The 25,413-nt window shown below is 49.4% G+C and overlaps 1 protein-coding gene across 5 annotated transcripts in view; it reads left to right on the forward strand.

The window, feature by feature from the left end:
* The window catches only part of TCF12 (transcription factor 12), a 95,442-nt gene that overhangs the window by 34,595 nt on the left and 35,434 nt on the right, over positions 1-25,413 (forward strand). For 3 of the 5 annotated variants that reach the window (XM_048519654.1, XM_048519655.1, XM_048519656.1), the window contains exons 6-8: positions 9,532-9,596; positions 15,525-15,660; positions 17,475-17,527. In XM_048519654.1, the coding sequence (XP_048375611.1) occupies positions 9,532-9,596; positions 15,525-15,660; positions 17,475-17,527 (254 nt within the window). Of the gene's footprint in view, positions 1-9,531; positions 9,597-15,524; positions 15,661-17,474; positions 17,528-24,215; positions 24,786-25,413 lie in introns of those variants that run through there. The other 2 variants (XM_048519657.1, XM_048519658.1) reach the window with 2 other exon arrangements.

Raw genomic sequence — 25,413 nt, forward strand, 5'->3', positions numbered from 1 at the left:
TCCCCCGAAAGTGAAATGTAGCAAAGTTTTTGTTTGGAAGCATGCCTGACGAACAGAACACAGAAAAATAAGACATCCCCTGAAAATAAGACATAGCGCATCTTGGGGAGCAAAAATTAATATAAGACACTGTCTTATTTTCGGGGAAACATGGTATTTCAGGGACTGCCCCTGCCTGAAATGGTTCTGGTTACCAGAGGATGTGCGATTAGCGTGGCCTGGGCTTGGACAGAAACCACGCAGGGATTACACTTGCTTGTGAAGGACGTTGATGTCGCACTTGTGGTTAAACGACGGAGAGAGTTGGAACAGCTGCCACTTCCTCAGTGGGCTTTTGACTTGCAGAACTCACTGCCACAAGATGTGGTAAAGGCCACTGGCCAATGAGGGTTTAAAAAGGGTGTTGGATCGACTTCTGGAGGCCGGGTCTGTTGCTGGCTGTGACCAATGTCAGCCGACTGGGCCTTCTGGGTTTAGACCCTGAATGCCACCGGCTGGCAGACTCTGGGGAGCCGTCGGAGCGGGAGGGATGCTTGCCCGCGAGGCCGGCTTCTCAGCTCTCTCAAGATGCTTCACTGAAGGAATCTCCGTTCGGATCCAGCACGCCCACTCTTGCATTCGTAGGAGATGGGCCAAATGCTTGTACTTTGCTTCTGGCTGGTTGTCACATATCCATTTTGAAGAAGAAGAAGAGTTGGATTCATATCCCCCCCTTTCTCTCCCTACAATCTCCTTGCCCTTTCACCCTCACAACAAACACCCTGTGAGGTAGGTAGGGCTGAGAGAGCTCCGAGAAGCTGTGACTAGCCCAAGGTCACCCAGCTGGCCTGTGTGGGAGTGCCCAGGCTAATCTGAATTCCCCAGATAAGCCTCCACAGCTCAGGCGGCAGAGCGGGGAATGAAACCCGGTTCCTCCAGATCCGAGTACAGCTGCTCTTAACCACGACGCCACTGCTGCACCAGGGTCCGTGTTTTGCCCAGAAAACTGGGACTCAATATAGGTTGGACAATAAAGCCAGGACATTTCAACTATTAAGAGTTGCAGGTGATAACAGACGCCAGGTAGGATTCAGTGGCAGTCACTGTGGCCGGCCGCATGAGGCCATCCGTTTGCCCTCAGTCGATGGCAGTGCCATGCTGCCGCCGTTCGGCACAGAAGAAGGAAATGGAACCTGAGGAGTTGCGCAGAGGCCAGGCTTCCCGGCGGACCTGTTGATGATGCAACTTAGAGGAACCATTGAGTGTGGCTGTAAGGCAAAGAGCCTGTCTGCTGGGGAAACCAATTATCTCCCTTCCGGAGAGAGCTCCGATGGCGAGTGTCGTTGCCGTATTCCTGGTTGGAATGTCCGCCGGAGTCGGCTCCTTGGGACATGGCCTGTGCTGCTCCGCCCCAAGCAGGAGTTGACTGCCGCTCCCCCATTTCCCCCTTTCTTTCACGGAAACCAGTGGCCGTGCAGGGCCAACACTGCAGACAGAGCATTTCCATCCTCGGGTCTTGACACACCAGGGAGCGCGTTAACCTTGCTTCCCTGCTCCCTGTTGTTCATGGGATGGCTTCAGCCAAAGAGCTCGTCAGGTCTCCCTTAGCAAAGCAATGCGTCTGTCTAGAGCCTCCAGGAGTGTAGTTCGCTTTGGAGCAGGCTGTAGCAGGTGTCCAATTGCCTCTCCCCCCCACCCACCCCCACCCCCATCACCAGCTCCTCCGCATCTCCCTGGTGAGCAGCTGGGGCAGAAGCAGCAACCGGCATCGCTCGCAGGTAAAGGACGTGTGGACGCACTGGCCACAGGTGCCTCTGCCGTGCCGGCAGTGCTGTCCTTGCTCAGAAGTGCTCCTCGGGCTTCCTTTCCCAGAGACAAGCATTTCCCCTCAGCCTTGTGAAGTGTGAAGCTGTGATGCAGGAGCAGGTGGGACCCGCCGCCCCTGCCCCCCCCCCCCCTGCACCTGAAGGAACGTGGAGCGCATTGAAAAGGCACTGCTGTTTACCTGTGCTCAGAAAACAAAAGTCAGTTCTATTTCCCAAAACGTTTATGATTATTTTACATAGAATATCAGAAATGAAATGCCTGAACTACTCATGCCCTGATATTACGTCTGTCTTTTCCAGCGGAATGCTGCATTAACTGGCAGATTGAATTGGAAGAATGAAAAACGGGGGCTCGAGGTGTAGTCGGTCCTCGTTGTGTCTGGTCTGTCCTTCCCCTCAGCCGATAGGCTCTCTGGGCGGCTGGCAAATACCGAAACGTCCTTGCAGAATGTGCCCATAGGAATCCTGGGTTTTGCAGCCGTTCTCATGTCTGAGTTGCCTTTCGCGGTGTAGACGCAAAGATGTCTGAGCCACTCTCCTGGGGGTCCTGCTACAGCTTCCCCGTTTCCTGCTCCGCTGCTCTTCTGAACCTCCTGCCCGCTGTCCCCGTGAACACCCTTGGCAATGCGAGGCCCACAGCCGAAGCAGTGAGGCACACAGCGATGCGCAGGGGAGAAAGGAGGAGGGGCTGAGTTGGATGAAGAGGGGCGGAGAAATCTCAATGCAATGAGCTGCGCGCCTGAGAGAAGTGGCCCTTCCACGGTTTAATACTCCGGGATGAAACAACCCCCCCCCCCCCCCGGGGGGCACTGAACCTCTTGTGTGTTTGGCTTCCGGGAAGGGGAACGTCTTCTGGGAATTCAGCTCTCATTTTAACCATCTCCCACGCAGTCCTCCTCAGTTGCTTTTTCTAAGATGGCTGCGGATCCGTTTTTGACCAAACTCGTCCTTGTGGTGCGTATCGACATGGCGGGCCAAAGGTTCGGTTTGGGTCCCCTTCAATTTTTGCCCAAAGGCGGATCCTCCGCCTTCTGGGACTGACTCTGCTTTCTCAGTTTTCTGCTCCAGGAGGGGTCAGATGTGACTGGACTCAGGCCGGGGGCCAAACAGAGGGTGAGCCTGTCAGGAGCCCCCATCCTGCTTGCCTAAGAGGTGTTCTCCTCTGGCAAGCCAGGGAGGAGGTAGTAGATTTGCTGAACCTCATAGTTCGCCACTGGGCATAAACCAGTGTTGCTCTTGCCAGATACGTCTGGATTTCAAACCTTGCTTTGCTGGAAGCCAGTCACCGCGTAGACGGTAGTGCAGGGGCAGACCCCCATGTAGTGCCCTTACAGTGTTTTTAGGAAGTGTCAAGATTGCACGCACGCACGCACGCACACACACACACACCCCTGTCCCCCAGGTTTTTGCCCCAGGAGTGTTTGGTCTGTGGGCCAGGGACCGCAGAGGGGCACTGTGGGGCTGCTGCTCCGCCAGCAAGAGAAACGAAGATCCAGTTCAGCCATTCGCATTGTGTCAGCTTTTAGGACGCGCTTGTCAAAATAAATATTGGCTGAGTAGCCTGTTTGATGCGTTGCATTTGCCTGCGGGCGAGAGGGCTGTGTGTGTGTGTGTGTGTGTGTGTTTATCTCTTGAGTCGGTCTTGTTTAGCAGTTCCTTTGTGTCAGAATAATAGCATCGTATGCGTTCTTTGTTGTGAAGCAAACGTCATTGATCTCGGACTCCGGAGAAAATCCTCCGGGCGGAAGTCTTCCGTTTCAAGTTGCTGCCAGTCTGCGCTCCGCACAGCTCAAAGTCAGCGACTTCACTATGAACGACACTCTTATTAATATGCGCAACGTGAAGCACTTTCAATAGGAGGTTATTAGAATGCCGGTTGGTATCCTCCAGTGAATGAAATGATGTGTGATTATGAAGTCATCAAGCATGGGCCAGTAAGACTCGAGAGAGCCCCCTCCTTGGGGGTCCTTGGGGGGCCATTGATTGGTGACCATGTGTTTGTGCCCGATAGACTGTGAAATGGTGTGTTGCTACACGGCTGTGCTGCACCTGCGCCCCACCGAGGTGATTGATTGGTTTGGTCATGTGGAATGTTCCCATCTGGTCTGCAGGAGAGAGAGAGAGAGAGAGTGTGTGTGTGTGTGTGTGTGTGTGTGTTTTCTGCAGCAAATAGCGAGCGCGGGCTGGATAACTGCAGCAAGCAGTTGCAAAAGGCTAAGCAACCCTTTTAAAGCACGCTCAGATGGCGAGATGCGCTTTCTCCTGTTTCCGTGGATCTTATAATAAAAAGAGAGGCTGGGTACTCTGTGCATGCTCTGAGCCTCGGAGGCTCGAGTCAATTACAGTTAACACCCAAAGGGCTTCAGGGGCCGATGTCGGGGCAGCAGTGTAGGACGTTAACCCTTCCCCTCTGCCTCGCCTTCTGGACTGCGTATCTGATTACTTACTCACGAAACCCTCACTGGCATTCTGAGCTGAACGAACGTTTTGGAAAGCTAAAAGACAAAAATTAGTATGCACTGGTTTGGTTTGGTGTGTGTGTGTGTATTTTGGAAGATTCTTTTGTGATGTTCGGCCGTCTTGTTTGATATTTCCTAATCTTGGGGTGGGTTTTTTTTTTCATAATTTGATCTATTTATTCCACTTAATGACTAATTACGTATCGGGCCACTTCATCAGCCGTATTCATCATTGTAGAATGTAATAATGACATTTCAACAAAGGGGAAAAAAATAAATATGCAAATAAGAAGAGCTCATTAACATTTGCAGGAGCTGTCTGAATAATCACTTTGCTGACAAGGCTGTAATTAACCGAAATGGATGCTGTGTTCAGGGTTTCGTGGTGTGTTTCCTCAGCGCTTTATTGTTGCTGCTCTGGGGGATGGAAGGGAGATCTTCCCTCGTCTCTGAGCCCCGTCGTCTCTGACTTGATGTGATAGGTTGTGCTGGGTACCAGCAGGGCCAGAGAGTTCGGGATTCAGGCCCTGACCCACCTTCCGCGCATGGAGGGGGACTTGAGTCAAATCGCCCGAGTGCTTCTGTCATTCTGCAGTAACTAACAGGAAGGAAGAACATGAGAATTAGAGAAAAATACTGTTTACTGGTGTTCTTCTATGAACCACGTTGTGTAGATTTAGGAGGCTGCTTTCATGCGCCACACGCAAGGTTTTGCTTGTGTTTTTCGCCAGTTGTGTTAACAGTGATTTTGAGTCAGGTGGCTCAAGTCTGTAACTGGGAAAAAAATTACTTAGGAAAAATTACAAAATCTACAGACAATTTTTATGGCATTTTCAGTGCCTCCTCCTCTTCCTTCTTCTCCTTCTCCTTCTCCTTCTTCTCCTCCTCCTCCTCCTCAGTCGTGCTGTTTGCTGCTTCTATCAGGGATATTAAGTGAAGTGCTCAGAATATCCCAAAGTTGTCTATGTCAGGCTTTCTGAATGACTACAAATGCTGATGATCACAACTTTAAGGAATTTTCTTGGTTGAGAATGTTTTTGTGCCATATGGCTCCGCATGGAACATTAACTTGACAGCAGTAATGGATTGTGGTATATGAAGATAGTTTTGCCTGCAGCTCCACTCCGACGCATTCCGGTTGGGGACCGCCAGTCTAGGGCTTAAAATGATATAATCATGAAGATGGGTGAATTTGATAGAAGAGTTGGATTTCTGATTGCCCCGTCCCTTAGAACACGTCTTTTTTTTAAAGAAGGGGGAAAAAGAAATGTTAGTAGCAAACAAGAATTTTATGAAGTTAAAAGTCCCAGATTTGCGGGGGAGCAGAGCTTCAGGCCGTGTTTCTGCATATCCCCAAGGAACACTTCGTTGGAAGTTTTGAGGCATCAGCGTCATTTGACGTAGGAAAGGGAAATGTGTCCGGTGTGTGGCATACCAAACATGAGATGTTTGAACGAACAGGGGAAGGCGAACCTGTGGCAGTGCTGTAGCTGCCCGTGATGGGCACAGCCCTCCCGACTGCTACCAGCTGGTGAGCACCTGCCACCACGCTCAGCACAAGGTTTGCACAGAAGTCCTGCCAAGATGCGTGATGCTGCTGCTGCTGCTGCAGAAGTTCCTGGTGGCATCAGCATGCTGAGCCAACTGCACACTTTCACTTGCGCCTCCTGACAACATTATCTCCCGAATGTTGGCTTTGCTTATTCCAAGTTAGAAGAGTATCTTATGTGTTTCTTTTCATCACCAGCTCATGCTTCATGTAAAATGGTGGCAGTAACCACAGATGGCTTTGAAAGGGGATTTGAACCTGATCATAGCCTGACAAAAGAACATAAGAACTAGCCTGCTGGATCAGACCAGAGTCCATCTAGTCCAGCACTCTGCTACTCGCAGTGGCCCACCAGGTGCCATAGGGAGCTCACAGGCAGGAGGTGAAAGCAAGGGCCTTAAGAACATAAGAACTAGCCTGCTGGATCAGACCAGAGTCCATCTAGTCCAGCACTCTGCTACTCGCAGTGGCCCATCAGGTGCCTTTGGGAGCTCACATGCAGGATGTGAAAGCAATGGCCTTCTGCGGCTGTTGTTCCCGAGCACCTGGTCTGCTAAGGCCTTTGCAGTCTCAGATCAAGGAGGATCAAGATTGGGAGCCATAGATCGACTTCTCCTCCATCAATCTGTCCAAGCCCTTTTTAAAGCTATCCAGACATGCTGGCCCTAGATCCCGACCCCCAAGTGTAAAGGTTTCAATGGTTTCAATGGTGTTGATGGTAAGGTAACCTTGAGTGCATTCCACAGCCGAGGCTGATGGGCCCAGGCTTCATCATTGCGGAGACTTGCTATCTTCTTGCAGCGGAGATGAGGGACTCCGTTCCCATGCTGGGAAGCTTAGGAAGGGGGGATGGGGGGGGAATAGAGTTATAACCTGTGCTTCTGGCGGGAAGTGTCATTCCTGCCACTGCGTGTACTTGAGCTTTCTAAGATGTCTGAATAAACGGTCTTTTTCACCAAAGAGCCTTTTATTTCTGCTTCTATGGAATTCCTTACACCAAGACCCCCCCCCCCTCATCTTCTTCCTCTTAGCAACAGAAGTTGAATAATGGTTTGGGCTACCAGCTCGCCTCTACCCTTCTCTTCAAGGTGGAACATGCACTCAGCTTCCGGCGGTTTGTGTAATCCTCCTGGGCAGTTGTTTTCAATTAAACCCTCGGGTAAGAGGGAGAGAAACTTCCGCCAGCTCAGCAGTTGGACAGCCGACTTGAAGAAACGGGAATCTGTCCACAGATGCTCCCCAAGAAAAATAAAACTCAATTCACTGTGTAAATTATTCATGGCAAGTTATTTACGTGGCTCTCCCAGAGATGGAGCTGGTGGCCTCTGATCTGTCAAGTAAAGTGAAACTCTGGGGGCTTTAAATCATTACATGCAAAAGTGACGGACCTGCCGCCGAAAGGTCAGCGAAAGGAGGCTATTCAAGTAACAATGTGCTGACCACAGTCATTATTTTTATTAAGCTGTGAAAAATAATTATACCTTCGTTGTGAGTTAACATTCTGCGTGTGTTGAGCAACTGCTTGTAAACCTCAGCCATCCAGGAACAAGACCACCTGGGAGGAGAACGTAATTAAAATGATAATAGGCCCAATGAGAAGAGAGGATATTTGCTGCCTTGGGCCCCGGGGGAAGGGAGCTCCGGAAGAAAAGCCCCGAAATGTAAACAGCACAACATCTCTCTTGAAATATTCATATGTGGGGGAGCCTCGTCCAGGCTGCAGCACTGAGGAGGAATAAAACAAAGAAACGACAGCCCTGCAATAAACACCGCATCTGAAGCGGCGGTCTTTTGGTGGCGCTGCCAAGGGGGGCTTTGGTGTGCTTCGTGTTTCCCAGGTGCTAGTTAGGAGAAACACGGCTTTCCAAATCCCGAACTGTTACAGCTGAGAGAACATTGAAGATGTTTCAGCTGCAGATGTCGTTCAAAGACCCGCAGTCCTCCAGAGAAGGGCGGCATCATGTGTGGGTGATGGGTAGAGGACTAATAAGCGTCAGTAAGGGAATCCCAAGCAAAACGATAAAGGGGTGCAGAAGTTTATTTGATGGTGGGTTCTGCCCTGTCTGTTGGGGCGTGCACATCGCTCTTCTTGGATCCACGTCCAAACAGCTCAGCTTACCCGGGACTTCCCAGTTGGTGCTTTTTGTATTCATTAATTGCTTTCACCCTGATGTGTTGCTACATTTTCTGAATTCCCTGGGGAGGGTTGCTTGGTGGGATATACTCTAGTGAAATGCCACGAGGACAGCGGGCAAAGGAAGGGCACACGTGATTGCTTAATTCACACAATTATAATCTCCAGAATTGAGGGGGGTGCGTGCAGAGGTGGGATCCAACCAGTTCTCACCACTTCTCTAGAAGTGGTTACTAATTTTTTTCTGAGTGCAGAGAAGGGGTTACTAAAGCAACCTCCCTGCCCAATAGGGACTGGAGGTGCGTGTGTGCGGCAGCGCCACTGTTTGAATCCCACCACCATCAGAACCTGTTATTAAAATTTTTGGATCCCACCACTGGGTGCGTGCGTGCGTGTATGTGAGCAGGAGAAAAAGGACTTTGTTCATGATTGTCAGTTCGTCCCTCTGAGTTGCATTTGCTGGAATATGTTTGTGCTTGAAGACCTCGCATGACAGCTTTACGCCAGTGTCCATTATGAATGGTTTGATAACCAACTAAACTTGGGCTTAGTGTTGAGTAAGGCTGTTGGTCAGTTGGCACGCTTGAACAGGTTCGGTGGCAGTTTTTTGTCAGAGCGTCTCCGTGTTCATACTGCGCTGCCGATTTGTGAAGTTGGGCAATGGATTCTGTCGCTGTCGGTGCCCCCTGGGACTCTCGGGGCTACCTCTCTCTGGATGCAGTGGGTCTGGAACGGAAGTGGCTGTTTCGGGAGCATTTGGGAAAGGTGTTCTCTCATAGTGGTGCGCGTTTCAGCTTCTCTTCTGCCACTGTAATTTCCCCCACTCTTCATAATTTACTGTTTTGCAGATATTTGTTTTAAAGCCCTGCCTGGAATATTGCATACTTTAGTCGAAAGTTGTTCATCATTTGCTGTAAGGGTTTTTTTTATGTACAGGAAGGAAAATGCTGAGTACGGTTAACGTAAACAGCATGATTCATGCCGCTTCGCGAAATTTTGCGTGCTGGCTGTTCTATTTGCTTGCTCTCTGACAGTTGTTGGAGGCAAATTGCTTCAGGGAAAAAATTGGTAACTTTTCTTTTTAACAATAGTGTCACCTCTTTCCAAGCGAGCAGCAATGAAACACGTGTCAGTGCTATTAACCTCACAATACAGTGTTACCAGGAGGACCGGTGCTCTGCTTTTCCCCTCCTTCCTGCAGCCAGTTTTAAGTGGTAATTTGTAAACATGATTGGCTCCATTGTTAAATCAGTAAAAATAATCCCATACTGGAGGGAGATCAAAGGCTGACATTTTTCGGGATGTATTCTGGGGTGTAGAAGTCTTTTTAAGGCACGGTGTCTTTTCTCTTTCTGGTGTGGCATGAGCTGCTTTCCTCCGGGGCCACGTTAGGGCAGAACAGTTCATGCTTTTAAAACATTTTTCAGACCAAACCTAAAATATTGCTGCTAATTTTCTTACGCAATACTCTTTCACTTCTTTTTCTCTCTGTGAATTCTCTGCTTAGGAGGATGTATGCGTATCTGAAGCCACTAGGCTAGTTCATAAAACAAAATGTTCATTTTGTTTTGCTTTATTTTCTAGGAAAAACCACAGAGAGAAGTCCGTTCCCCTTGTTTGGTCGAGAGCCAGGACTTGCAGGCTGCCAGGTAAAACGTGGCAAGAGATCTACCTCGTTGAGTTGGTTTTTCTGGACCCCTGCGGGGGAGGGAGGTCACACTGGAATGTGGCCTGGGCAGGCATGGCCACTGACCAGGAACAAGTCGGCTACTGAGGGAACCTCTGCCTTATTATTTCCTTTATGTTCTCAAAATACATACCCTGAACCAAGCATCAGGCTTAGCTCAAGACCCTCAAGGTAGCTTATAAGCATAAGCATTTTATTGTCATTGTGCACGCACAACAAAATTTACAGCAGCATTCCTTGATGCACACTATTTCAGACTCATACCCCCTCCTCACTTTCCCCTTCCTCCACCCATCCCTACACAGCCCCAAACACATCAACACGAAGTCGCGGAGTTCAGCATCGCCACAGCTCTAGAGTGGAAGCTGTCTCTGAGCCTCTTTGTCCTCGTTTTGATAGACCTGTATCGTCTGCCGGATGGTAACAGTTCAAAAAGAGAGTGTAGATGGATGAGACGGGTCTCTCAGAATATTTTGGGCTTTCTTTAGGCTTTGGGAATTATAGAGTTCTTCCAAGGAGGGGAGAGGGCAGCCGATAATCCACTGTGCAGTAGTGATCACCCTTTGGAGCGCCTTCCTATTATGCCACTGTGCAACTGGAGAACCATACACCACCAGATGCAGGAGGGTTGAAGACCCACTCTCTATAGCACAGCCCGGTAATAAGGACACCAAGGAGTTTTCCATGGACAGTTGTTGTTTCCTTAAAAGTCTCAAGATAGTACAGTCTTTGCTGGAGCCTTCTTAACCACCGCGGCAGTCTGTACGCCCCAGGTCAAGTCCTCTTTAATCATAACACCCAGAAATTTAAAACTAGCCACCCGCTCTACTTGATCTCCATTTATAGTCAAGGGCTGAATTTCTGAGCTATCCCTTCTGTAGTCCACTATAAGCTCCTTGGTCTTGTTAGTATTAAGAACCAGGTTATTTTCCCTGCACCATGAGAGCAGTCGGTCCACCTCACTCCGATAGGCAGACTCATCCCCTCCAGAGATGAGCCCCACCACCGTTGTGTCATCGGCAAATTTGATAATGGTGTTACTATGATAGACAGGAGTACAATCATATGTATAAAGGGTGAACAATAAAGGACTCAACACACAGCCCTGTGGCATTCCCATATTTAGAGTAAGAACTGCAGACAGAAATGCAGGGAAGGGAGCAAAACATACCTAGAACAAAAATAAAACATATCAGATAATATAGTCCAATACAGCAGTAGAATCAGCCGCAGCAGCAGCAGCCCAGAGAAAGGAAGGCCTGCGAGTCACCCGCCTGCGGAGAAGAGCCCTTGATTGGTGGTGGGAACTGCTGTCAAGTTGCAGCCAGCTTCAGGTGGCCCCGGAGGGCTTTCAAGGCAAGAGAGGAAAAGAGTTGCTTTGCCGTTGCCCGTCTGTGGCCTTCCTTGGTTGCCCCCACCCCAAGGGCTAAGCAGAGCTGACCCTGCTAGCTCCCGTGATCTGACGGGAGTTGCCTGGCCTGGCCCCTGCAGGTCAGGGGGGTTATGCTTTAGGTAACTACGGTCTTATGTCAACATCCTGTTCCCTTTGGGGTTTCACAAGATAAAAACAAGTGAAAACGGTGTTCCGTGATTAATAATGTTACGTGGAGAAGGAAGGGGCTGCAGGGACGGGGGGCGCGTGGGTGATGAACGTTTCCTTGGCCCGGTTGCTGACCTCCAAGAGCAGGGGTCTTCAAACTACGGCCCTCCAAATGTTCATAGACTACAATTCCCATGAGGCCTACCACTTGGCCATGCTGGCAGGGGCTGATGGGAATTGTAGTCTATGAACATCTGGAGGGCCGTAGTTTGAAGACCCCTGCTCTTAGAGGAAGGAAGAATCTTTGGAGGAAGATCCGGTGTCCGTCTGTGCCGTCTCTTAGTTCTTTCAGCAGGAGCGCTGAAACTGCTGTCCGCGCTCTCTCTCTCTCTCTCACACACACACACACACCCGTGCACGTTGTGCGCTTAGAGGCAAGATCGTCTGAGAATCTAAAAAAGCCTTGCTCCGAGGGCCCGTGTTTCTGAAATTGGAGTTGACTCCTGAAGATAATCTGCAAAGAAATCCTTGAGGGACGACGTGGGTAGCAGGTGTTAGGAATTAGCTGAAGGAAGCGCAGGATGCAGTCGAGGGAGGAATGTTCTTACATGGCTGGAGGAGAGAGGCTGGTGACACGCGAGTAATTCTGAACTCTCTCCACTTCCCCCTCCTTGCATATGGTTGGGGGGGAGCGGGGTTTTTTTTGTTGTTGTTCTGGAGTTGGGAACTTTTATTTGTAATATTTTATACAATTTGATTTCTACCCCATCGGTTCAGAGAAGCTTATATAGCAGCTTTCCTTCAGATGCATTTTTGTTTCGAATATGAGTTCCTAGAGTCCCAATTATGATTTATCTTGTACACCAGTGATACATCTAAAGCACAGGTGTCAAACTCGTGGCCCTCCAGATGTTCATGAACTACAATTCCCATCAGCCCTTGCCAGTATAGCCAATACTCATGTTGGGAGGGACTGATGGGAATTGTAGTTCATGAACATCTGGAGGGCCGCGAGTTTGACACCCCTGATCTAAAGGGTGCTGATTCCATCAAAGGAGCAGGAGTTCTTCCTCTTGAGGAGACGCGTGCAGCTGTCCTCTGTGGACTCTGCCCCCGATGAAAGTTTTGTGGAGGTCAGGAATGGATGCCTTTTCCAAAAGAGAGAGAGGCTCAGAGGTTTGTTAACAACACAGACTTAACCATTTTTATCACATAGCAAGTTTCTGGGTTTTGTTTCGTTTTTAACCTGGACTATGTCGTTGGATATCTCCTACTTCTGTGGTGGCGAACCTTTGGCACTCCAGATGTTATGGACTACAATTCCCATCAGCCCCTGCCAGCATGGCCAATTGGGGCTGATGGGAATTGTAGTCCATAACATCTGGAGTGCCAAAGGTTCGCCACCACTGTGACCTACTTGCTATGTGGGAATTCCTGCTCACTCGCCCGCTCGCTCACTGTTGGAGACAGGAAGCTGGAAATGAGCCCTTCTTCCAGGTCTTAGAGGAGGAATCACTCATCAGTCCAGACACCCTTCTGACCCCCAAGGAGGAAGAGAAAAAACCTCTTGGCAGGTCTAGAGTTTGACAAGTCTAGCAGGTCTGAAAAGCTTGCTCTAAATAGGTGTTATTCACTTTCGTTTCACCACTAGAGGACATACTTTGTTACATTGACAACATAAATGATGGAGCCATTGCAAAGGACGCCATTGTTCTATGACAGTGGTGGCAAACCTATGGCACGGGTGCCAGAGGTGGCACTCAGAGCCCTCTCTGTGGGCACGTGCAAAGTCCCCCCCCCCCCACCTAGGCTGGCCTGGGCGCTGGGCTCGACTATTAGCATTAAACCTAAGACCTACTTTTGGGGAAGCAGTGTAGGTAACCCTGTTAAGTGCTGCAAAACCCCACTGATTTTCATGCGAAGAACTGAAACGCGATCCTTTACCTGGGAGTAAGCTTGGTTGCTGGCAATGGGGCTTGCTTCTGAGTAAACCCTCCTAGGGTCGTGATTCACCTGTTGGAAGAGTTGCACGGTTGCTTCAAAGCAAAGTCACCGACTACCACCAAGCTTATTCCCGACTAACGCATGCCTCTGAGCCAACCGTTTTCCCTAAACTAAAACCTCAGCATTCGGGTTAAATTGCCGTGGTGGCACTTTGCGATAAATAAGTGGGTTTTGAGTTGCAATCTGGGCACTCGGTCTCAAAAAGGTTCGCCATCACTGTTCTATGATGATAACTTGGCAGAAAATATATGAAGGCAGCTTAGGACAAAGTGATCGTAACTATTGGTCTGTTCGGTCCCACTGGACTCAAATCTAAATGTGTAAATATGGGGAGTCCCCAAGGACTTGAGTGTCCGGGGCTCTGGTTGTGCATGCTGGATGTGTCCAAATGCCAGGGCAGAGAAACCAGCCATTGCAAGAGGAGCCCAGAGGGGTGATATACCGCTTATTACTATTCTGTGCCTTTTCAAACTTGCAAGGTAGCTTAGAGTAGGTGTTGATGCTATACTTTTCAGATTCTGTTCCAGTAAGGAATATTTTGCTGCGTTCCCCCTTCCCTCTCTCACGTTAAAAAAAATGGATCTGTAATCATGGGTCTAGTTTAATGACTTGTGAGCACAATGCATTTAATGAAAACTTTTAAAAGACAAAACCTCCGAGAGAATCGTCATCTGTCTCATTTTCTGGCAGTTGCTATTGATTACTCATTCAAGGTTCCTTTGTTTTCGCTGTCTAATGATATTCTCAAGACTGGAATCTGTAGCAGCCTGCTGATCGTCGTGAAAGCGTCCATAGAATTTCCAGGCATAATGAATTTGTAATATCATTTAGCCTCGCGAATGCCGCCAGTGCTTGCCACGTTTGGTGGCTGAACATGTTTTCGTTTGTCAGAAGCCAACATCCAGTCCGCAATTCAGAGCTGTCTTCGGTTCTGCTGAGGGCGTCCTTGGTGGCAGAGGGTTGGGGATGGGCGCGGCTTGCCTGTGTGCTTCCCTCTTCTTGCAAGCAGAGGTTGAGGAGGAAGGTTTTTCCAGAGCTTTATCTTTCTGTGGAAAACCTGTAAGCAAAAGGCTGCCACGAATCCTGCAAGAGTCCCGGTGTGGAGGAGCCCTTGGGCCCAGGGAGCAACGCAGCCAGGGCCTCCTCTCAGGGCAGTGGGCTGAAGCTACCTGAGGCCAAGGTGACTTCCGTGCATTGCCTACCTGGTGCTGAGGTTGGGCTTCTTTGCGTAGCAGAAGACAGTCTGGGGCCCTTTTTTGTGGCTTGCTTGTTTCTGAAGAGTGGGGGTGACAACTCACACACACCCCAGAAGCCTCCTGGCATGAACTTGGACCAGAGGACAGGGTTGGCTGACAGAGGCTCACAGCTGGTGTTTTAAGACAGCCCCTGATCCCCGAAATCTAGCCCTGTTGTATATTTAGAACAGCTTGTTAATTATAAGTGCAGATGGGCCATGACCAGAGCAAGGGGCAACTCATTCCCCTCTGTCTATCTTCAAGGTCGTTTCCTTAACATCCCACAAAGTGAGCGTTGTTGTTGGTACTGTCCCAACGCTATGGACTCAGTCCCTCATATCCTGCTACACTGTTCGAGCTATAATGATATTAGAACCGATCTGGGAGCTTTACTACCTCTGGAATTTATGTTTCTCTCAGACAAACAAAAAATGTCTAAGCTATTGAACAGCCCTCATGTAGAAATTTCTGAAGCAGTCCGCTACATTTTTAATCCGTGTTCTACATGATATATAACAATGATCCTGTTTTTGCACTTGGAATGTATGGTACTTCTGGTTTATGCCTAATAAAGGTTTTTGGATTGGATTGGACTGGACAGCCCCTGAGCCTGGCCGTTGACCGTGTGTGTGTGTGTGTGTGTGTGTGTGTGAGAGAGAGAGAGAGAGAGAGAGAGAGAGAGAGAGTGTAAAACCTCTGTGGGACGTGACTATGGCCATCATACAACTGCAGTCCGGTCCCAACTCAGTCATATTCGGGCCTCAAACAAGTTCAGTCACTTTTCACCGTAGCTTATTAATTAATATGCTGATGATGAGGCTTTATCTGTAATGATGTTGGCTGACAGGTTTTTAACAGGAAAAGTAGCAACTGTTTTCTGAAGACCTGAGATTGTTGTTGTTGTCGTCGTCATCTGGAAAACTGGGAGTCCTTCCTGATCTTCAGCAACAATATCCTGCTAATTCTTCAGTCACATTCTTTTTTCCCAGTCACCGTTTATTCGAACCAGCTGATTTGGAACCGGGGTTGGCTTTAGCTGCCAACAGCGGCTAATTGGTGTTTTGTTAGAGAGGACGTTTTCAAATGTCGCCCTTTTCTTTTTGCTGCGCAGTCCAGTCTGCTTCGGCCAGATGTCGGGCTTGGAAGCCCTGGTCAGATGCCATCCTCAGGAAAAGCTGGGACGCCGTATTTCGCATTTTCTGCCACCAATCCCAGGCGAAGGCCTCTTCACGAGTCATCTTCCCTTGGTGAGTATTAGACACTGAGCGGGAGATTGGCTGTTGGGCTGTTTTAAAAACATGCTTTAGAAAGATGGTCAAGTTCCTTGTTTAAGGAAAGTCTCCTTCTTTTGAGTCCTAGAAACAAAATTAAGCATTTGAAAGTATTAAGTATTTGACAGGCAGTCAATTAGAGGAGAAGTGTTTCTGTTGGCAGTAGACGATAGGATCTGCTATAATGAGTCTAAATTATGGACAGAAAGATACCAGCTGGAAATTAGGAACTTTTTTTTTTTACAGTAAGAGTTTTTTACAGTAACAGAGAAATTACTAATGCCCCGCCCCCGGAATGCCCGGCCACGCCCCCGGAATGCCCCGCCCTGCTTTCCACGAGTCGGCTTTTAATAAGCTGGGTGGGGGGTTCCCCTTTGTATACAAGAGCAAGGTTTTTAGTTTGTTGTTTTGGTAAGGAACCTTTCTCATCCTTGGGGTCTATTATTCCATGTTAACCTGGATCTCCTGAGACTGGGTGAGATTTTCAGAAGACGACAGCCCTGTTCCCTGATCCTTGGAGAGCAAAATTTGCACCCATCTATTTGACACTCACATCTTGTGAAATATTCAAAAAGAGGTTATCTCACACACACACACACACACACACACACACACACACACACACACACACACACACACACACACACACACACCAGAGTTATCACACCTACTCTTGAAGCATACTGTTCAATTGTTGAGTCAGCAGTGATGGTTGCTGCCCATTGTTGTGGTTCTGCAGCAATTAACTATCACTTCAGGCAGCCTGAGGAAAAACGATAATTCCAGTTCTTCTGGAGTTGCAGCCATCAGTTAGAATTGTATATTGTTTGATATTAGACTACTGTCTAGCAGATATCCTTGGATATTTAAATGATGTTGAAATCCAGCAGCGTACCCTCTGGGCAGAGAAGACGGTGTCTTGCTTATGTTGGGGAGAGCACTGTTTGTATAAAAGATTCCACATGGAACCCAGGACGTCCCCCCTCCCTCCCACCCACCACCCACCATTGTTGCCCCAGTTCTAGACCTTGTTGGGGGGGGGGGGGGCACACATAAAGTGCTGCACTTGCACAGCGGTTGAAAGTGGACGGCACAGATGGAGGCATAAGTTGGGAAGGTCCTTACCTGAGGTCCCCCGCTCACCTGAGGCAGAGGAGTTACTCCATTGCCAAGGCAACAGCCCCAAATGAAACTTCCATTAAAAAAGACGCCCCAGTCCTACAGATTAGGTGTGACCGACATCGTGGGCTCCAGATCCGTTCTAGTAACACAGTGTGAGTTCCAGGCCCCAGTCTGCTTGGGAGAGCCGTTCTGCCTGAGTCGTCACGTTCCACTTTGTTCACTGCCCGCCTTGCTCAGTCACCTGTCTCAGAGCTGCAGGCTCAACCCTGTGTCTGTTGGCCTTTCCCTCAGGCCTCGGGTTCAGTTTTGTCCAGCATTGGCTGGAATCCTCTTTCTCACCAGGGGAATCCTTGAGGACTGTTCAGTGTTGTGTCTCCTTGGGTGAGCTCTGTCTGAGAAGGCCTCCTAAGTCAGCCCGTGGATTCAAAGGAGATGCGCAATCTTGTTTGCTCCATCGCACGCGCCGTCTTACTGAGATGTGTTCCGGTGGGCGCATTCTGTAGCTTGACCCGTCTGGCCATTTCCTGCTTCCCCCCCCCCCCCCCTATTTACAAGTCCTTTTTGGAGTGGTTTGCGTGTTTTAGCAGCTTCTCACCAGCATTGCTACTCGTTTCTGTTTGTTCCTAAAGTATAGCTAATTGGAAAAATTTGTGATTTTTTTAATGCAGATTCTCTGCAGACAAAGAAAGTAAGAAAGGTGCCCCCTGGTTTGCCTTCTTCTGTAAGTAATTTTTTAAAAACATATTTTAATAAACACGACTGAATGGGCTGGTTGACACCCTGTCTGTCTAGCGACTGCGGGATCCCCGAGTTTCCTTCGTCCCAAAGAGCCAGGCTTCCAGTGTCTGTCTGAGGCTAGAGTGGCCCCAGGCTAGTGGGTCAGGAACTGCCCCCTCCCTCGAATACTTCCAGGCAGCCTTTCCCCAGCTCTTTGGGGGCATTTCTGAGAGAGAAGGGAAGGTCTCTGTTGCCATCTCTCTTCTCCCCCCCCCCTCACCCGCCCCTTCTTGGGGAGGCTGTGTTTTCTGGTCCAATCCACCAGCCAGCCATCCTGCCTGGCCCGCGGCTTGTGACTCTGTGTTCTTGCGACTGAAACAAGGTAAAGATCAGGCAGGAGGAGTGGTTTCGAGTTGTTGTCTTTTTAAGGCAGAAGAAGTTGGGAAATGTGGGTGCAGAAAGGCCTGGGAGATAAGGACGCAGGGGTGGAGATTCAGAGCTGCGAGGGAGGGGCAGATCGAGTGGGAGAGAGAGTTGTAGGTGGAGAAACCAAAAGCTGAGAGTCTTGAGAGAACCGGGCCGGAGAAACGTGCGTGCATGCGCAAAGCAAGGACATGCGCGCTATGAAGAAGAGTTTGGATTTATATCCCCCCTTTCTCTCCTGCAGGAGACTCAAAGGGGCTGACAATCTCCTTGCCCTTCCCCCCTCACAACAAACACCCTGTGAGGTAGGTGGGGCTGAGAGAGCTCCGAGAAGCTGTGACTAGCCCAAGGTCACCCAGCTGGTGTGTGTGGGAGTGCACCGGCTAATCTGAATTCCCCAGATAAGCCTCCACAGCTCAGGCAGCAGAGCGGGGAATCAAACCCGGTTCCTCCAGATTAGATACACAAGCTCTTAACCTCCTACGCCACTACTGGTGCTTAACAGAGAACAGTTGTGATGAGGCTGAGAAGAGAGAGAGCAGAGCACACACCCTCTGTTGGGTGCAGAGAGAGACGGGGCCTTCTTGGGAGAAGAGAAAGGGGGTGCCTGGCTCTGTCGAGGGCTCAAAGCGTTTCTGGGGGTTGAGTCGGTGGCCTCGTGAAAGTGTCTCTCCGAGAGGTGGGAGCCAGGGGCCCCTGGTCGAACTACACCTTTGCAAGGTATTTTTTCAGATCCCCGGGAGCAGTGATTTGTAGAACACCCGTGCCCATTTACCTCCTTATCCCTGTCTTGTGGATTCCTGTGGGGAGGGGGGGGGATGGAGAGGTGGCCCACGGAACTGTCTTCTCTTTTGATGTTTAATTAGTCATTATGTTGCTGAACGGGAGGACAGACAGAGATTAATAGCCCAGAATGGTAGAAATTTACATTGGTAACAATCCCAGAGGAGCGGAATACATTAAGGTTTGCGGGGCACGCACGGCTCTTCTGCTTGTCTCAATGGGGCTGCGGTTATTGATATGCATAAATCACCAAGTCAGATGTTCCTTGGGAAGCCCCCAGGTGGATTTCCAGGCCTTCATTAAGCCTTTTCTGACTTGAGCTGAGCATCGGGACGGCTTTCGAGCAACTGGTTTGTTGATCCCTCTTGCTCAAAAAATGTATCCTCGGAGAATAAAGGGCTTCGATGGAAAAGGTTTGGTTTTTTTTAAAAAAATCATTTACAGTTGTGATAATCTATTGCTTTTGGGTGTCTTTGTGACATTAAATTCATTACAATAAAAAATGGTTTATCCTGGCACTTGGATGTGAAGTCCTCCACTCCCCCTCGGCCCCCTTGTCAGAGCAAACAGTCGAGGAGGAGGAGGGGGAGAGAAAGGCCAGCCAGGCGTCTTTGTTGTGGGGGCCTTTTATTCGGGCATGCTTAACACAGGGGGCAGGTGCACCGGGATGAGTCATCCAGGAAAGGGGGGCAGGCTGAATGGGAGAGCCCAAGCCCCCCCCCCCCCAGGCTTTCTCCCTGCCCTTGTGTGTTCTGCGCAAGAATGGGAGCCCAGCTCCTCTAATCGCTGGATCGTCCAGATGTCAGCAAGACACTTTAGAGGGGGGTGGGAAGGGGGGGGTGCCTCTGTATTCGGAAACTGCTACTTACCTGGGGGCCCAGGTAACTGCTACTTACCTGGGCTGAAGAGCTGCTTGATCAACTCGCACTGCAGGGCCGAGAACCGTCGTTCTAAGATCCAGGAATCTTATTTCTCCGGCCTGCCATCCCGAGCAGCTGCTGAGAGTCCAGTTACCCCTTCCACATCACAACTGTCCCCATTACAGTTTTGATATATTGTGGATCAGCACAAGAAATTAAATAGGAATTGCAGGGTTGGGGGGTGCGTGGAAACTGCAAATGACGCACAAAGGCCAGAAGATGACACAGAAAAAGTTACAAACCTCAGAAATGCACGATACATGTATACCCTGTTTCCCCGAATATAAGACATCCCCTGAAAAACATACATACATACATACATACATACATACATACATACATACATACATACATATGTATGTATATGTATGTATGTATATATGTGTGTGTATAGTATTGTATTGTATAATATGCAGTATTGTATAATATCAACATATTTTATCTTTTAAATACCATAAATATGCACAATTACTTTTTAAAAGTTAAAAAGAAAAGGGAAAAAACCCAGACTTATTCTTTGGTACAGGTAGAGGGGCAAATCTTTTTTTGCAGACTTCCCGGTTGCAGGGGGTGCAGCGCCTCTAACCCCAGCAATGTGGAAGGGATAGCTGTGCTTCATGTTTTACCCCTTATCCCGATAACTTCTGGGCTGAAAACAGAAAATGCTGCTCAGTGACTTTCTGGCGAGTGGGGACTTGAACCCACCTCTCTGAGGCAGAACCCCCTGTCCTGGCCACTGGTGCTTTAAAGCCAGGCTAGCCACAGTTCCTGGCTATGGGTGAGGAGACTTGGCTGCTTTCCAGCTCTATGGATCAGACAATGAAACCGTTTTCCCTTCACCTGCATTTCATTCAGTCCATTTTGCAAGCCCACGACTTCCCTTGCATGTTCCCTCTCTCCCTCCCGCCCTTTCCTCCAGCTCCTTGTCCCTTTCCACCTGCCTGGGATATCTGCACGTTCCCATGAAAAGGGACTGAGGAATTGGAAAGGACCTGCCAGGCTCCTCTGTTTGCCAGCAGCCTGACCAATCAGTGGCAAGATGTCATGCCCCAAAACTCACCTCTCTCTCCCTCTGCTTCCCAGGAGTGGCCTGGTGCTGCCTGCCCTCAGCGTTTCCTGTAGCTCTGGGCTCCAGGGGCCCCTGGTGTGCTCTCCAGCACAAGAAGGTCGACTTTTGCTTCTTTCAGATTTCTTCCATCTCTTTTCCGTGATGAGGTTCTGGATTACAAATACTTTTTTTTAGAGGGAAGGGTTAGATTATACAGCCACCTACAGGAAGCCGCCAAAACAGCATCCCCGTATTGCTGTCCTTGAACATAAGAACTAGCCTGCTGGATCAGACCAGAGTCCATCCAGTCCAGCTCTCTGCTACTCGCAGTGGCCCACCTGGTGCCTTTGGGAGCTCACCTGCAGTACGGTGAAAGCAATGGCCTGCTGCTGCTGCTGCTCCTGAGCACCTGGTCTGCTGAGGCATTTGCAATCTCAGAACAAGGAGGATCAAGATTGGGAGCCATAGATCGACTTCTCCTCCATCAATCTGTCCAACCCCCTTTTAAAGCTATCTAGGGTGGTGGCCATCACCACCTCCTGTGGCAGCATATTCCAAACACCAATCACACGTTGCGTGAAGAAGTGTTTCCTTTTATCAGTCCTAATTCTTCCCCCCCAGCATTTTCAACGAATGCCCCCTAGTTCTAGTATTGTGAGAAAGAGAGAGAAAATTCTCTCCGCCAGCATTTTCTATCCCCATGCATAATTTTATAGACTTCAGTCTTGGTCAGGGACAAATGCAAAGGATCTAAACAAGAAAATCTGAGCTCTTTCCCCCCATTTCTTATTTTAAGAACTATTGTTGGCTCTCTCTCTCTCTCTCTCTCTCTCTCTCTCTCTCTCTCATATGTGTCTGAGAAATGGGGTTGCTTGTGGGGTGGGGAGTTGTCTTCATGAGCAGTGGCAGCTTCTAGTCTTGCAAACCCTTTGGGAACAGGTGTACCCTTAAGTGCACCTTCCCTGAATGCTAGGGGCGGTGACCAGGATTTCCAAGAAAATGGGACTGGCCGAGGGCACAGGAGCCGTTCCAGGGCAACTCTGGCCCCAGCAGAGTTGTGGCCGTGGCTGTTGCTGTTGCCGCCGCCATAAGTGACATGGCAGTAGCTGGGAGCATGGGCAGCAGGTGCCCAGATGCTTTGTGGGTCCCTGTCAGGATATCCGCTTATGCCTCTGCATCTCTGGAGAGCAGCTTTGAGGCAAATGCATCTTTCTTCTTCTAAGAGCGTCCGCTGGAACCTTTCCACACAGCAAGTGGAGATCCTTGCTCGTCAGTAGGGAATGGCTCAGTCCCCTGTCGGCGGACTCGCCCTGTCCCCGGGGCCTGTCGGAGCTTCTGAAGCGAGCCGAACTGCATGTGGACCACTGACTTCAGAAAGGTCACTGGGAACGGGAGCGCGGATGCTGAGCTGCAAATCCTACATTTGTTCTTCTTTGTTCATAAAATTGGACTTAATCTTCCATCATACGTGGCCTCAAGGAATAATAATCTGCATAATATCTTAATCCTAGAACAACTGCAGACTTTGGAGTGAGCCGCAGGAACTCTGAAGCTACGTTGGTGTGTATCCAGAGGTGGGATCCAACCAGTTCTCACCACTTCTCTAGAAGTGGTTACTAATTTTTTCTGAGTGCTGAGAAGTGGCTACTAAAGCAACCTCCCTGCCCAATAGGGACCGGAGGTGCGCGTGTGCGGCGGCGCCACTGTTTGAATCCCACCACCATCGGAACCTGTTATTAACATTTTTGGATCCCACCACTGTGCGTATCTTGTCTGAAGTCTACACATTGGCGCAAATGCTTCACTGAGCGCATTGCTGTCAGTCGGCGGTGGTCTTACCGAGTGTCCAGGGGCCAAAGTTGGCCGTTTCTGGTTTCTAGCAGAAAAAGGAGTTTGCCAGTTTTGTGGGGCTAAGGTCGAAATCAGCACCTTCACGTGACCCTGGGGACAAGCTGGCAGCCAGTGAAGTTGGGCTTCAAAGGGCTTATCTGGACTCATCGGTGAGGACAACGGTCTCTGGGTGACCTTGAGCAAGCCCTTGTCTTCTCACCTGCCTCGTGCTTGTGTGTGTGTGTGTGTGTGTGTGTGTGTGTGTGTGTGTGTGTGTGTGTGTGTGTGTGTGTGTACACACACACACACACACACACACATACACACACACATATATAGCAGGAACTGCAAGTGTGTCAGAGGAAAGAGAGAAGAGCTCTGGGGCTGCTCTCGGCCATCTGTGGCTTCCCTGCCCCTTTGATGGCAGAGAGCACCTTTTGTTTCACCTGGAGCAGGCCTCTGGCATTTCTCTGCGGTGCATTAAGTTCGGCCAAGTGGGCAAGTGGGCTTCCTTGTAGCACTTCATCCAGTGATAACTTTAAGAGCTTGGTGACATCATCTTAATTTTGGCTCTCTTCTCTTCCTACTCCCTTAAATAACTTTTGTCCCCTATTTTCCTGATTTTTTAAAATCAGAGCAGCAGTGGCGTAGGAGGTTAAGAGCTCTGGAGGAACTGGGTTTGATTCCCAGCTCTGCCGCCTGAGCTGTGGAGGCTCATCTAGGGAATTCAGATTAGCCTGGGCACTCCCACACATGCCAGCTGGGTGACCTTGGGCGAGTCACAGTTCTTTGGAGCTCTCTCAGCCCCACCTACCTCACAGGGTGTTTGTTGTGAGGGGGGAAGGGCAAGGAGATTGTCAGCCCCTTTGAGTCTCCTGCAGGAGAGAAAGGGGGGATATACATCCAAACTCTTCTTCTTCTTTATTGTGAGAATTGGGCATGGATGGATTTGACAGTTAGTTCTGTTTTAAATTCCCCCAAACCATCGCTTTAGAATAGAGGCTTTATAAAGCAGGGCAAGTGTGAACTGAGGGTGCCGGTTTATAACAGAGGCTTCACATTCATTCAGCTGCCCTTATTAACTGGTTCATTTGTCTGGGGCTTTATTCATTGAACTGCTCAGTCTGGCTCCTCTCTGGAAAGGGACCCAACAGCAGCAAACGTAGCCAGGGGAAAGTATTTAACGTACAAAGGGTTGTCGAAGGCTTTCACGGCCGGAATCACTTGGATGCTGTGTGGTTTCCGGGCTGTATGGCCGTGTTCTAGCAGCATTCTCTCCTGACGTTTCGCCTGCATCTGTGGCTGGCATCTTCAGAGGATCCTCTGGCATCTTCAGATCCTCTGAAGATGCCAGCCACAGATGCAGGCGAAATGTCAGGAGAGAATGCTGCTAGAACACGGCCAGACAGCCCGGAAACCACACAGCACCCAAGTACAAAGGGTTGTTTGGGTTTATCTTGGCCGCGGGTGTCGTCGTGCTTCGTGCAGCCTCCACGTTTTTGTGTTTTCTTTGACTGTCTTTGGAGTTTATTTAAACCCCGCGCTGGATTTTTTGCCCAGGCAAGAGTTTGAAAATCCAGCCAGGCTTTCTTTTGGAGGCCCTTGTGGTGGGGGGTGGGAGGGGGCTGGGGTTTGGGGGCCTCGGTCCGGGAAGGGATCCTCCTTTTGGCATGTGATGCGGCTTTCCCTGCCCAGGAGTGCTCTGTGCCGCCCTGTTTATGAGAGGGAGAGACCCAGAGGGAGGCAGAGCCGGCTGTGCAGAAAGTTGGGTCTCTGCTGCCGCTGCCGCTGCCGGCGAAGCCACAACTTCTCTCCTTTGACTTGAAACCAGAAGAGTCACCAGCAAAGGATTTTCCCCGGCAGTCTTTTTAGCCGTAGAACAAATGATTCTTTGGTGCGGCTGCAGCTACAAACTGAAGTTCTTCGGGCAGCATCATCGGGTCTTTACCTACGATACAGAAATTTCGTTTGCAGCCCTGGATTGAGCGCACGAGGAGAAGATTACAGCACTCCCCGCACCCCATTTCCCGGCCGAAGATGGTTCAGTCCTGCTTTGCATAAATTCCTTCTGAGCGGAGCCATGTGTGCCTGCATCGGCCGGGAGAATGGCTGGGTTTGATCTGGGGGGCTGATGTCTTGGAGGGGCGCTCTGCATCTTGACTGGGGGCGGCGGTGTTTTTAGAGCAAACATGTATTGTGCCTACCCGGTACCTGGGATGAACAGCAACCCTTTGATGTATTATTACAACGGGAAAACGGTAAGGAGCCTTTTTTCTTGTTGTTACAGTAGTTTCCAGACTCCTCCTAGCCCAGATAGCTGATCATACTGTTTTGTTACCTCCGGACTGGTTGGACAGTTAGAATTCTTTTAACTACTACAGTGTTTACTTTTGCTCAGAGTGCTTAACTAGATCAGTGTTCATTTTACGCAGCTTTTCCGTCGCCCGACAGAAATGACATCCTTGAGTCAGTTAGAAAAGTGAGAGGACAGTCCTGTTTTGTGCAGATGAGAAAAGAAAAATGATTCTATTTACTTACTTTAAAAACTATTACATGTGGGGGTATGGGGCTGTTTCCTGTAAAACTGGCATTTCCTGTCTGGGGTTTGATATTGGACTTCTTTTGCCATCTGCCTTCAATTGGGAATCTCTTTTTTTCCCATTAAAAAGTCTATTCAGGCCCACAGAATTTTATTCATAAATTTGAATTGCTCTGTATACTAAAATGTTTTCGATAGCCTTGTGAGTAGAAGCAGGTCGCAGCCGTTCGGAAGATTAAATTATGAAGCTGGCTATTCGTGTAGGGTTTTGAAAGATAAGTTCCAATCCGGGACTTATATTTTGCCTGTTTGGATGTTTCATAATATACATTAATCATTTGGGGGGG

Source organism: Sphaerodactylus townsendi, linkage group LG17 (assembly GCF_021028975.2).
Source record: "Sphaerodactylus townsendi isolate TG3544 linkage group LG17, MPM_Stown_v2.3, whole genome shotgun sequence".
Lineage (NCBI taxonomy): Eukaryota > Metazoa > Chordata > Lepidosauria > Squamata > Sphaerodactylidae > Sphaerodactylus > Sphaerodactylus townsendi.